We start from the raw sequence: 14,070 nt of genomic DNA, 5'->3' as shown, positions 1-14,070 counted from the left end.
TATTTAAAGGATCTGCATAAAGGAACTCATTAGTATATATTAATGTATTCATTAGAACATAACGTACTTGTAACTCCGTAGAATATTAATGTTTGACCGGTCTGGGCCAAATTATTCATATTTAAAGGTGTGGTAAGGAAATAACTCGGTGAAGCAGCTTCCTGCGATGAGGACTAGTAAGATTTGGACTTTTGTTTGTAGGTCGACAAATATTCGTCAGAGTCAAGCCGACGGCGCACAAGTAATGTCATGTTAACGGCAATATTTCCACGAGAAAACGTTTCGATCCATCATGCTTTTGTGTGAAAGTACAACACGCAATGTTGCATTACAAATCATTCTTTACCTGCGTGTGTCCCTTTCGGGTTTCCGTAGTATTGTGTGCGTCTCCGCTGCTGATACTGATCGTTAAACCTGCTTCTAAGTCCCGCTAATCAATGTTGAAAAGACTTGAACTACAAACATTTTTTTCGGATAAAAAAAAAAATAATACAGGTATGTAAAAGTTATAAATAATTCTACCCCATGCCAAGATCCTTTTAATAAACTTACCTCCAGCTTCAGGAATCATTATTGACCAGTGCGCAAATTATTTTTGGAGTGTCCTTGTGATTCTGACAGGAATATGAAATACACGTTCAGGCATTTGTCAAATAATTTATTAGATTAAAACAAATACATGATTAATCTGTGGAGAAATCACCGGAAAGCCTTGCTGACATCTGAAATGATCTGAATGCCCTAATCCTGACCCTAACCCATACAAAGTATTAAGCTTCATTATAATAAGAGTTTTGTGAAATCACCTAAACCACAGGTTCCATGCAGTGTGAGTCATGTGTTGAACTATTTTATACTACCGAGTTGAAGACATCTGAGTCAAGAGGCTTCATATAAATAACTGTACAATGATGTGGGACTTGTCCAAACAATAGAAGACTACACAATTCCATTGATTACCACTTTACATAAGAGTAACTTATTTACAACCCCATTTCCAGAAACATACGGAATCTATGTAACCCGCAAATAAAACCAGAATGAAGTGAGTTGTAAATCACTGAAACCCCCCCCATGTAATTTAAAGTAGCAGACAATACAAATGTGAAAACAAACATTTCATTGTAACACACGTGATCCATATACGGATGAAGAGTCTGAATGTAGACTCCCACCATGTTAGCCCCATTACTTTTAAAACATGTGAAATGTGAGAACCAATTCTCACTTGCAAGCGTGACTTGACCAAGAGACCCCTGTGGGAAAAAGTACAAAAACACACATGTATATGTTCACATACAAACATACTGTGCAAAAAATTAAATAAAATAAAATTTAAAAAAAAGCAGAGGTCAAAGGGGAACAAGTGTGAAGATTATCAGAATAGATGGCAGGAGTAAGATGTGTGCTGATGACTAAATATGTATGCACACACGCGTGAATGAAGAAGAGTGTATGACGTATCCATGTAAAAAAGTTTAGGGATAATCAGTAAGAGCAGCAGTCAATTAACTATGATCTGTTGGATTTTAAGGATGAAACTGGTAAGAGATGAGCTTAGCCCTTTGTAAGGCACTCATTGAAACACTTTGAAATTCAAAAATTCTACCTTAGTGTTACTGGAGGACAAAACCTCCTTTCTGCTGTTACATTTTTCATAATTATTCAATGTCATTCAGAAAATCAAATAACCAAAAATAGTCACTTGCCCGATGAAGGGGTTTAGAGGTGACAGATGGTGACCATGATTGTCATATAGATTTAAAAAAAAAACTGTGTATAGTGAGGGAGAGTCAGCCTGCTAGTGTATAGAGATCACAGTGGTGATTGTGAGAGGGTGCACTATATTCAAAAAAGACAGTTGAATGATGAAGAGTGTCCAAATATTGGAGGGTAGTGCTTGATGACATTTTATAGATGATGTCATCATAGTCCAAGACAAACATGTTAGATGTGTTCTTTTGATATTTCACAACCTTTCCAGTCTCTTGTCCCCATGTTTCTGAAAACTGCTGCTGACATCAAACTCAAAATGTTAATTCATTTTTCAAAACAATGGAATTCCTCTATTCCAATATTTGTTGTCTTGGGGGGTTGTTTTCATTAAAATCTTACGTTTCAATGGTTTGCAAATGATTGCATTCTTTTTCTTTTTGGACAGCTTCTCATCTTTTTTGGAAAAAGGGTTGTACATAGGTCTTCAAAAAAACAAAAGAACAACTCAGCGACATTTAGCCACATGTCCTGAAAGATGATGGGAGCGGGCAAACCTGCGGAAGCAGTTGGGACAGGAATACGGCTTTTCCCCTGTGTGGGTCAACATGTGAGTTTTCAGATGTCCTGACAAACGGAAACTTTTTCCACACTCTTGACACGAATATGGACGCAGGTTTGTGTGACTCCTCCTGTGCTTACCCAGATCACCAGAGGAGGTGTAACAACGGTGGCATTCCGGACACTCAAAGGGCTTTTCCCCAGAGTGTATCCTCTTATGTTTCACCAGATCACCAGACTGAGTGAAACTCTTGTCACATTCAGTGCATTTGTAAGGTCTCTCACCAGTGTGGGTGCGTTGGTGGTTTCGCAGATGAGAAAGCCTAATGAATCTATTTCCACAGACCGTGCAGTGGTACGGTCTTTCTCCCGTGTGAGTCCGAAGATGGATTTTCAATGACCCAAGATCTCCTATTTTCAGGCCACAGTCCCCACACTGGTGAGCTTTCTCACTGATGTGGGTTTTGGAGTGAACCCTCAGGTTTCTCTGAGTGTTAAAGTTCTTACCACACACATCACATCGAAAGGGTCTCTCGCTGGAATGCGTCCTCATGTGGAGAACCAGACTTGACTTGAATCCAAATTCTTTCCCACATTCGGTGCAAGAATATTCTTTCTTGCCAGAGTGTGTGGTTAAGTGGCTCTTGAGATGATGCGCTCTAATGAAGGCCTTCCCACAGACCTCACATTTGTGTGGCTTCTCCCCCGAGTGTATTTTCATGTGTTGTCGCCAACCGCTGCGCTCCACAAACCTCCTGCCACAATCCTTGCACACGAATGGACGATCACCTGTGTGGGTGCGCATGTGATCCGCCAGGCTTTGAGGCGTGCACAGCTTCTTGCCACAATCTGTGCACTGCACACCAGTATCCAGACAGACTGGTTTATCCTCAGGTTCTGTGTTATTTGGTTCATGACACAAATGAGGCCCTTGACCCCAGGTGGCTTTAAAACTCTTCCCACAGTCTGCGCAGCTGAGATGCCCTCCTCTGGTTACCACAGACATGTTGTGCCATCGCTGACAATGATTCTTCAGATTCTTTAGGTACTGGAAGCTGCGTGCACAGGTCGGACAGGGGTGGAGTCTTCGGGGAGGCGCAGAAGGGTGAACTTCACGTACGTGGATCCTCAGGTGCACTTTGGATTTAAACGTGCTGCTGCAGACGGTGCAGGTGTGTTTCGTAATGAGGTTTAATGAGCGGCTTGAGAGACATTTTTTCAGCTTGGCAAGATACTGTTTCTGATGGACCCACTTGACATGCTTCTCCAAGAAGTCGACGTCCGTAAAGGAGACGTCACAGTGGGGACAGGGAAAGAAATCAGACGGTGACTCTAAGGAGGGGAGGAGATGAGGAAATTAGGATTTAAACATCCCAACATGACGACGATCTCAGATGTACCGATTTTAAGATAAGTGAAAGAAATACAGCAATTTTAAATATAAGAAATGCACTTGTGCAGACATTATGTGATATCCAGAGCATTCCCACAATATCGTCTGACAATCAGTTACAAAGTGGATAATTCGCACCTCTATATGGAGACATACGGATAGCAGAGGAAAGACATCAGTGAGAATGCCATGGCTGGAGGAACATAACAATGCATGTACCCAGATTCCCCTGAAATAACATCATAATAGCAGACTTTCTTTTTCCTAAGCTGCTGCTTCCTACCTGCAGAGACCTCCTCTCTTTCTTCTTCCTCTCTCTCATCTTTAATCCAGAACTCTGGTTCTTCCTTAACAGCCACTTCAGTTGATTCATATTCCGTCTGATGGTCTGATTCACACTCCTCCTTTACGTTAACCTTTTGGTTCTGAATGTCCGGAGTGGATGTTAATGTGTCGGGTTTCGTGTCTGAGCAGCCGCTGTGGTCATCACCGATCAGCTGCAGATGTGGTTCCTCCTTGATTTGAATGTTCAATCCATAGTCGTTAATGTGAGCTTCATCAGCGTCTTCTTCGAATTCAGTCTTAACTACGGTGGCATCTAGTTGGTCCTCTCCATTTTCGACTGATTTCATCTTCATGCCGTCATCAGTGGGCCTTCGTCTATTTATTATGCTGTGTACCAGAAGGAATTGAAGTTAAGTCAAGTCAGACAATACAAAATAAACACAAACGGCAGTCTTCTCCATTTTGCTCACCTTTCTGCTAGCAACAAAGCTAAATTATGCCCACGGCGGCATTAGCCTATTAGCAATGCTAGCACGGTCAGTCGCGTTCATTATATTCACGAGCAGTGGATATGTCACGTCATTCAGCTTTAACCTGCTGCAGAGAAAACACTCACCGTAACGGACGATTCATCCGAAGCTGCTTCCAGAACCCTTACGTTTCTGGTCTGGTTACTTTGGTGGGCTGTGGTCACAACACAGGAAGAGCTCCGCACTTCCGGTGTTGTGGCCAATCAGCTCAGACCACTGACGGGCAAGTCACGTCCCATAAGAGAAGGCCCCGAAAATCACGTGGCTAGTACAACATAATGTTGTCACCGTGACGTCAGTATTTAATATACAGTAGTCTTTTTTGTTTCTTTGATTTTACGGTGGTGATCATAAACCAAAAATCCGGCCATGATTTTTTATAATACATTATGATAACACATGATAACACATCATCTCTCTTTTACCCATTTATCAAATATTTTTCAAGCCTCGTGTTGAATTACAGCAAACAAAATAAAATCTCAACAATTTTTAAATGACTACCCAGTGGTATGATATATAGAATACTGTAATAAACAGCACCCACAGTAAAAATAAAACATTACAGAGCAAAAAAACAAAACCACAAGATATTCGCTCCTTTTGGACAGTACGTATCACTTGAAGTGTTACAAACTGCAGGAAGACATCACATGTATGAAACAAAGTAAAAACTTCAAAACATTTTTCAATGTAACTGTTACATCTAGAATCTCTCATTTCACTTTATGAACATGGCTATGTAAAAAATTGAAAGAAACATCCTATACTCTATGTCCAAAAGCACACATACACACTTATGCATGAAAAGCTGTGGAACAGTAGAGCCACTTGCAAGCACAAGACCACTCTGCAAGTCATACAACGTACTGGAGCTTTGCTGCTCTGAGAAAAGTGTGCTGACCTCCTCTGGCAGATGTCCAGTGGTCCTCCTGCAGATTGAGATGCCATCAGTGGATGTTGTCTCCCTTGTTCTGAGAGGACTTCTTTGTATGTCATCTTCATGTCTTTGATGCTGGGCCAAGAAGGTCTTCGTCACTTCCATACAAAACCCAAGGAACTGCATGATGGTCTTTTTAGGTGTAACACATACAGAAAGGTCTTTGTGGTTGAGCAGCCAGCTGTTGGCTGAGGTCACTTCTTCGTCCGTACGAAGAAGTGGCATCTACACTGTCCACTACTTCGTACGGACGCTCATGCATTAACTAATCATTCTGTCAACTCCACCCATCAGGTTCCATGAATAACATACATCATTATTGCTGGTTTGTTGTCATAGCACCTCACTACAGATATCCTTCCATCTTCAGAGGTAACATCTGTGGAGGTACCTCTTCTGGTCCTTTTCAATGTTTCGTCAGAGGGTAACCTCTGCGTACCAGTCATATACAGCTCCTTTGTCATCAGTCGTTCTGCACCCTGAATGGTTGTGAAAAATAAAATATGATCCAGAAAAGGCTCGCCTTCAAGGATTTTTCCGTCTTCCTCAGGTCGTCTGGAAAATCACAATCAATCTGCTAGGTCTGACGGTGATGTTTGAGAGTTTAATCTGGCAACGTCATAATCTGAACCTGTACCTATTCCTAAACCTGACAACAGGTGACGTAAATTAGCATTTTGCTAAACATAGAATGGTGCCATGTCCATGTTTTTTTCACAATCATTCAGGTTGCCTTGATGGTTTTTAAAATGAACCGAAGTCCGCATGGTCTTGGTTCACCATCATTTTCATCATAGATTTTTATGTCTTCTGCTGTGTTCAGTAGGTGGTGGAATGTCATCTTCATTGCTACTTTGTTCCTGTGGTAGGGGGCTGACAATTAGTATCTGACAAATCTTTCACTTCTGAGTTGACTTAATCGATTAACCCCAGTAACTCCAGTGCTCTTCAGAGAAAAATACTATGGAAATAAAATCCTGAAAAATCAAATACAAATTCATGTGTATTTATTCATCAATTAATTAATTTCAGGACGACAGTGTGCAGCTTTTTACCTGCACAATGTGATTGACATACGCTCATTTTTATCTGCTAGCCCTGTGCAAATTTTTGCTAACATATTCATGTTTTGAAAAAAATTAAGTCTCTGTCCACATACAGCAGGAAAAATGAAAATTAAAGCCACTAATGACAAAAAACCCCCACCTATGCAAAGCAATCAAACCTTAGATGCCCCTGTCAACGGCTGCTGCACGCCCCAGTTGATGTGGTACACATGTGCTATGTGTGTGTGTTTTCGCTATGACTCAGAGGGTAATTGTTGAAGTATAACAATAATAATAACAATAATAATTAAAAAAGTAATAACCTCATTAAAGCCGAACTTTTCCATGGCATTGATTTTTAATTTGTCTTTGATATTTGGGCTGAGTGTAAAAAAGACTGATCTTTTTACAAGATATAATTTCTAAGTAAAATGATGTCCACATAAAAGAACAGAAGGAAAGAAATCAACTTTATTGATCCCCAATAGGGGAAATTATTTGACCAGTCAAATACCAGTGTATGTGTACATAAGAAGACATTTGTTTTAAATTTTGATAGCACACAATAAAGTCATTTGGCATGAAACATTTCATTTACACTCCACAACTGCTACTTCAAATTCTTTTTCTTTTGAGAACATGTTTACACCTATGTGTGAAAAGCTTTTGTTAACAGTTGCAATTATGCCTTTTGCAGCATATGGGCTTCTGATCAGTTACCTTTACTGATCCTCGGGTTTATACCTCTCTCCTATTTTATTGTCAACATACACCCGGGACGTCAACCTGGGGTACACTGGTTATCTTTTGACGCTGGAAGAAGATGGCACTGGGACTTTTTTTGACTCGGATTTTCTCTCGATTCTAATTACTACCCTCGAAGCATCTTACAATTCCTGGAACCCTGCGGGTCGTCTCTTCAGCAAGTTTTGCCTCTGTATGAGGAGGATGTGATTAAAAAAGACTAAGCATCGGCGTTTGTGAACAAATTTCAAAGCCGTATTAGAAATTTGAGTTTCGTCAGCAAGGCGTTTGTTCTTCAAAAACTTTTAGAAAATGCGCCGCAGCCATGTGTAGAAGTTAGATTTGTCCCCAAAAGGAAAACAAAAAACAAGAGATGGTTCAGCTTCCCGGGGAGCACTGGGATCCAGAAACAGATAAGCTTCCTGGGGAGGGGCCGGGGGAGGAGCAGGATCCTTAAGCGGATTCGCTCCTCCTCACTGCTCCCACAGGTCTTCCCGGCACGCCGGCCATACCTCGGGTTCGTTTTGTTGTGAATGACTGGCGGAGTGTAATTTAACCAATCAAGAGCGTCTTGCAAGGGTTGAAAGTAGTTTTCCTGACATTTGCTCGAGCTTTGATAAAGCGTCCCGAAAATTCTCATTTACACCCCGTGCTTCACCAGATTCAACCCAAATAGTCCCTGGAATTTGATTTGATTCTTTTATTGTCCGCTTCCAATTTATACAGAATCACATTGAGTTGACAGAGATTAAAAAGATTATCAAAAATCGATTTCTTCATCCATTTTGTTTTATTTACAATAACTTTTTTATAACAATATCCCAACACAAGGATATGAGATCTTTTACCAGATGTTTAGCTACAGTCAGACGCAGATGCTCCAGGCTTCTTATCCTGAGAAAGCCATCCTCCCTCTTTTCTTCCTCAATGAAACCAACCATAGAGTCCACTTTCTCTTCAGCTCCCTCCGCCTTCTCTTCAACTTCCTCGTCCTCCTCATATATCTGTCTCGTTTTTCACCTTCTATTATCAAAAAGAAAAAGAAAAACATATACGTTATATACACATTATATTGAAAATATAATGACTACGAGTGTGTGGCATTGTCTTTTTAATTTTTCTCACTTCAACCCCACCCTGTTGGAAATACCCACTCAGCGTCTACCGGTACGTCACAGGAGGTGCATTGCCAGAATTCAAACTTTCTTACCCCACTCAGCTGCTCTATGCTCGCTCTCGGTTGTAACGTGTTGAGCGGTGGCAGCGGGGGACGGCTGGCGCTAGCCCTCCGAGAGTACCTCGCCTGCTACAAATAGAAAAGTCAAGTTGTGATAAAAGAGGAGTAATCTGTGTATTACCTGTAAATTAAAAAAAACAACACCTTTTAAACAAATAAATACATGTTATACTTACAGTCATATATTTCTCCCAAGTCGGGAAGGTTTTCGGCGTATGCAGGAAGTTGTTGGCTTTGCAAGCAAATTACTAACAGTACAATAAATTAAACTGAGCATTTAAAAAATGATGAATTTTTACTTAAAAAATTAATCGCTAAAAGTTACCTATTTTTGTCATGATTCAGCTGATCTTGCCTCTCTCTTTTTTTTTTTCTGGGGGGAGGGGGAGCTGGTTATCTTTATCATTAACTATTAACTATCCGCAGAGATGTGCATCTCCCTCCAGAAGTGCGTCTCCCACGGCCGAAATGGTAGGAACTTGTTCGGACATTATGAGCTCTCTCACTCTCTTTTTTGTTCCAAACAGGTGACTCTTTGGACTTTATCTTCAACACTTTTGTATACTCTTACATTTTAAAAGTCTGTGTTAGAAGAGCGGCCTTGGGCGGGGTTACGAAGCTTTAACCTTTATTTCACGTAGCATGTTTTTATTACTTGAAAACGAGTTTTATATTTTTTCTTTTTACAGTGGTAGCTCTCCTCACAAAATTAATTGTTTCTGGAAGAAATTTCTTAACTAGAAAATTTTATTAGTAGAGATGCATTTTCCATGCAAATGCCCTAATCCGTTTCAAGCCCCCCAGAATTCAGACATAAATGTTTTATGAAGGATAAAAATGCATCAAAGCATGCAATAAATACATGTTACAATTAGATTATTGCACAATAAATGAGAGCTGTGCATAATGTAAAAAACAAGAATAAAGAATAAAAATAATGGTCATTTACCTTTTTACTGCTGTCCTCATCGATTTTTGCCCTCTTTGGTTTATGTTCTCTCTCAGAAGTGGTTTTTGCCTGGCGTTTTGTAAAGGACTGATCCAAGGACGTTTGCTTTTGTCGGCTTTTAACAATCCTTCGAAAATGTCCAAGGCAAACATTATCATAGTGAGCGATTGCCCGACTGGTGAACACTTGTTCTGGGTGATTCTTTTCAACAAATTCCGAAACTTCATGGAATTTTTCTAGAATGGCTTTGATTCGGGCTAATGGAATCATGTCTGCCTTCTGCTCCTCGTCCTCTTTGAACTTCTCCTGCACTGCCGTGTATTGCATCGCCTCCAACTCCTTCAGCTCCATCGTTGAAAGCTCCTCATTTTGCTCCCGAATCAACTCGCTGATGTCCTCTTCATTCACCTCAAGACCCATGCACTTCCCCAGCGAGATAATTTCCTCAACTTCAGGCTGAACTTCACCCTCCAACTCGAACCCCTCCATATTGGGTGGAGTAACAGCATCGGGCCACAGTTTTCTCCAAGCTGCATTAAGGTTATGCATGGTCACCTCCTGCCAAGCCGTATCGATCATCTCGAGGCAATCAACGATATTGAAGTGCTGCTTCCAAAACTCACGAAGGGTAAGCTGAGTGTTTTCAGTGATTTCGAAACAACGCTTGAACAGGTGTTTTGTGTAGAGTTTCTTAAAGTTTGAAATGAGTTCTTGGTCCATGGGCTGGAGGATAGAGGTTGTGTTGGATGGGAGGTACAACACCTTAATAAACGAGAACTCCTCCAGGACATCATCTTCGAGGCCGGGCGGGTGGGCAGGGGCGTTATCAAGAACGAGAAGGCACTTGAAGGGGAGATCGTTCTCTTCTAGATACCTCTTAACAGCAGGACCAAAAACCAAATTGACCCACTCAACAAAAAATTGACGGGTGACCCAGGCCTTGGCATTGGCCCTCCATAGCACCTGAAGTCTTTCTTTTAATATTTTGTGAACCTTGAATGCTCTGGGATTTTCAGAGTGGTACACCAGCAGGGGCTTGATTTTGCAATCCCCACTTGCATTGGAACAAAGGGCAAGCGTAAGGCGGTCATTCATGGGCTTGTGGCCTGGCATTTTCTTCTCTTCTGCTGTGATGAAGGTATGGCGAGGCATCCTTTTCCAAAAAAGGCCCGTTTCGTCGCAATTAAAAACTTGCTGTGCAACGTAGCCTTCATCAGTCACTAATTGTTTGAATTTTTGCACAAATTCGTCTGCCGCTTTGTGGTTGGCCCTACTTGCCTCACCATGCCGAACAACAGAGCGAAGTTCAGTCCTCTTTTTGAACTTCTCGAACCACCCACGCGATGCCTTAAACTCTTGGTGTTCTTTCGCCAACTTTCCCTCGCCTGAATCCTCCTCCACAAGGTCATTAAAAATGACAGTTGCCTTTTCGCAAATTATGGCATCGGTCACTATGTCTCCAGCCATCTCTTTCTCCTTTATCCACAGGAGTAACAACCTCTCCATCTCATCGTTCACTGCCGACCTCCGCTTCGAAATTACAGCGAGGCCTTTGGAAGGAGTTATAGCTTTTATGGCTTCCTTTTGTCTTAAAAACGTGGAGATTGTAGATACGTTACGGCCATACAGTTTGGCGAGATCAACCAAACGCATCCCCTTTTCATGCTTTTCTATTATCTCTTGCTTTGTTTGTATGGACAAAAAAACTCTTTTCTTCTTCTTTTCTTTTCCTCTTTTCTCCGTCACTTTCTTGGGGTCCATAGTGCATACTGCAAAAGTTAATACATTTACGTAAAACTGTCAGAACACTTCATGGATCAAGGACTGATTGAGGAGGACGCTGCATCGACACATATCTATCTACACAGACACATACGGTAGAGGTCCCTCTTAGCCAATGGGATGCCAGGAAGATGTTAGGTAATAGCCAATGGCAGAGCAGCTATAAGAATGTTGCATTCAGGGAACTTTGGGAGATGCGAGTAGCAGCCAATACTGTATTTTTACCTTGCGTATCCTGAAATTTCTTTCGTAACAAGAGGCAATATTTTCCTGTTGAGACGTTTCGTAACTTGAAAATTTCATATGAAGAGACATTTGTAAGCAGAGGTACCACAGTACCTCCAATATCACCTACCCCTCTTCCCTTCTGATCACGTGATACACCCCTCCCACCCATCACGTGAACCCATCCCCCTGAACCCATCCACACACAGCCCACACACATCTCCACCCTTCTAACCTCTGCCCTAGAGCTGTAAAAAAGTTTGACGAAAGGTGGGGCCTTAGACTCTTTGATCACAATCAACTTTAGCTGGAAGAGACAATATTCCAAAGTTTCATGAGGTTTTCATAAACTACAGCTCCTTACCTGTGGAGACCTCTCTTTCCTCTTCATCCCTCTCATCTTTAATCCAAGACTCTAATTCTTCCCCGACAGCCACGTCAGTTGATTTATTTTCTGGTTGATGGTTGGAGTCACACTCTTGTTTTACGTTAACCTGTTGGTTCTGAATGTCCGGTGTGCATGTTCTTGTGTCAGGCTTAATATCTGAGCAGCTTGAAGAGTCTCCATTATTCCCCTCACTGACCAACAGTAAATGTGGCTCCTCCTTGATTTGGATGCTGAAGTCATCTCGTTGAATATGAATCTCATGGTAGTTGTCTTCATATTCGCATTCAGTTTTAATCATAGCCTCACCTTGCTGTTCCTCTCGATTTTCAGCTGATTTAACCTTCATGTTCTCTCCGATAGCAATTTGTGTCGTTGGTTTGCTGTGGGCAAGAGGGACAAGGTATTCAGGTGAAGACAAAGTCAAGCAACACTGAAAGAATAGGAAGTCACTAGCTTAAGTCAATCCACTGGATGTAAAGAAAGTTCTTGGAGAAGTTCTGTCTCTCATCCAAGAGACTTCTTCAGTTCTAAAAAGTGGCTGGTCATGTCCCAGCTTATTAACCCTGTGGGGTGTTATCAGTGCTAGTTACATTCAAACGACCCCTCGTCGGAGCCCGTCTGGCTCCTCAACGATTGTTGATGGGGGTGTCAAAGGGGGGTCGTTGAAATGTGAGTTTCACCTTGGTATGCTAATGAGGTTCATTAGCATGAGAGACATCACCTGGTTCAATCTGCTGAGACAATCTTTTTGGGAGTTTTGAAAGGACATGGTTGTAAATGGGAGAAAAAGGTCATGTCGCAGACCCCCCCCCTCTGTTCAGAGATGGCTTCTCCACTTTGATGTGGATGGCCTCTTTCTCTCCTGTCTCTGACAACCTACACAAACATCTATTCAGGTGAAGACAAAGTCAAGTCAACCAATACTAAAAGAATAGGAAGTCACTAGCTTGTGTATTTTGGGTGATGTTCCACAAAGCATCAAATACACAAATGAATGAACTTCATGGATTTGGAAAAGCAAATTACTGTATCCTATGTAATTCTATGGAGAGAATTTCAGGATTTAACCTGCAATACTAACCGATATTCATGCTGAACTTACTTCATCACACAGTGGCCGAAAACGAGTCACACCAGCCTATATAAGTCTGCATTAAAATGATAAACTGGCTTTACTAAACTGGACTTTTGTCACCTTCCCGCTAGCATTCAAGCTAAGCTACAACCATAACAGCGTTAGCCTAGCAGCAGTGCTAGCACCGTCGTTCACTCAGAGTATAACTATTGATCCTTAAGGAGGCTCACAGTGGTTTTCCCACAGCTATATATATATATTTGCCAATATTATTCATATTTCATAGGCCGAAAAAAAAACACATTTACCGTTACAGCTACGATACTCAGTCAAAGCTGTGACCAGAACGCCGATGTTTCTAAAGTAGTTCAGAGGAAACAATGAGACCGGAAGAGCTTTACACTTCCTGTTGTTTTGTCCAATCAGCTCAGCCCTCTGCTAGTCAGGTTACATCCCACAATACAATGAAAAGGATGGTTGACTTGGTTATGTCATTGTTATAAAAATTAATAAATAAGAGCTATTTTGTAATAGAATGATGTAAAAACGTTCTTACTGCAATATTTGCTGCTTTTAAACGACTATATACAGCAGGGGTCTCCACACTTTTCCCTGTAAGAGCCAAATAATGTTTCCCTTCTCTGATGGGGTGGCGTGGTCATTTCGTAACAGAGACTGTGTCGATCGCAGGGGTGCCTAAATGTAAACATTTATCTTCCAGAACCAAATATTAGTAACCCTTTCCGGTTATTATGTCATTTGCGAAGCCGGCATAGAAGTCAATGAGACTGTCGGGCTTGAATGTGTCGTTCTCACATCAAACTCCTCCATACGGCTTGTGGGCTTTAGTTTGGGGCCCACTGATATACTGTACTGTCTTACTAATTGTATATCTGCGTAGGTTCTCATTTATCCAAGTCATGGTTATCCAATGTTGTTTATGGTTATCCAAAGTTGTTTAAATCAATCCACTGAACTGTAAGAAAGTTTCTTGAAAATGTTTCACCTCTCATCCAAGAGGTTTGGATGTGGCAAATCATCAGGACAGGTTTCAGCGGTCTTCCTTCATCACAGGAAAGAGGGGCACTCGTTCAAAGATACCAATGTTGTGATTGGTACCTTGGGACCCATACTTCACAAGCTGAGACAAGACCAACTAGAACTGAAGAAGCCTCTTGGATGAGAGGTGAAACATTTTCAAG

At 41.4% G+C, this 14,070-nt stretch overlaps 2 protein-coding genes across 5 annotated transcripts; both read right to left on the bottom strand.

The window, feature by feature from the left end:
• Positions 1-644: 644 nt before the first annotated feature.
• LOC137601915 (zinc finger protein 436) lies at positions 645-4,664 on the bottom strand. Of its 2 annotated transcripts, none has more exons than XM_068324401.1 (3): positions 4,569-4,664; positions 3,951-4,339; positions 645-3,606 (listed from the first exon to the last, which is right to left on the bottom strand). In XM_068324401.1, the coding sequence occupies exons 1-3, from the start codon at positions 4,583-4,585 to the stop codon at positions 2,222-2,224; spliced, it is 1,791 nt and encodes a 596-aa protein (XP_068180502.1). In that variant the 5' UTR covers positions 4,586-4,664; the 3' UTR covers positions 645-2,221. The 2 variants fall into 2 exon arrangements, with proteins under 2 accessions (XP_068180502.1, XP_068180503.1); XM_068324402.1 differs by lacking the exon at positions 4,569-4,664 and adding an exon at positions 4,423-4,540.
• Positions 4,665-7,983: 3,319 nt separating this feature from the next.
• LOC137601913 (tigger transposable element-derived protein 1-like) lies at positions 7,984-13,248 on the bottom strand. Of its 3 annotated transcripts, none has more exons than XM_068324399.1 (5): positions 13,177-13,248; positions 11,770-12,173; positions 9,399-11,167; positions 8,423-8,518; positions 7,984-8,235 (listed from the first exon to the last, which is right to left on the bottom strand). In XM_068324399.1, the coding sequence occupies exons 2-5, from the start codon at positions 12,137-12,139 to the stop codon at positions 8,209-8,211; spliced, it is 2,262 nt and encodes a 753-aa protein (XP_068180500.1). In that variant the 5' UTR covers positions 12,140-12,173; positions 13,177-13,248; the 3' UTR covers positions 7,984-8,208. The 3 variants fall into 3 exon arrangements, with proteins under 3 accessions (XP_068180500.1, XP_068180499.1, XP_068180498.1); XM_068324398.1 differs by lacking the exon at positions 13,177-13,248 and adding an exon at positions 12,896-13,086 and having other exon boundaries at positions 8,423-8,515; XM_068324397.1 differs by lacking the exon at positions 13,177-13,248 and adding an exon at positions 12,896-13,083.
• Between the last annotated feature and the right edge of the window lie 822 nt (positions 13,249-14,070).

Source organism: Antennarius striatus, chromosome 9, assembly GCF_040054535.1.
Source record: "Antennarius striatus isolate MH-2024 chromosome 9, ASM4005453v1, whole genome shotgun sequence".
NCBI lineage: Eukaryota > Metazoa > Chordata > Actinopteri > Lophiiformes > Antennariidae > Antennarius > Antennarius striatus.
Note: the sequence above shows the minus strand (reverse complement) of the source record. Positions and strands in the feature narration are given on the sequence as shown.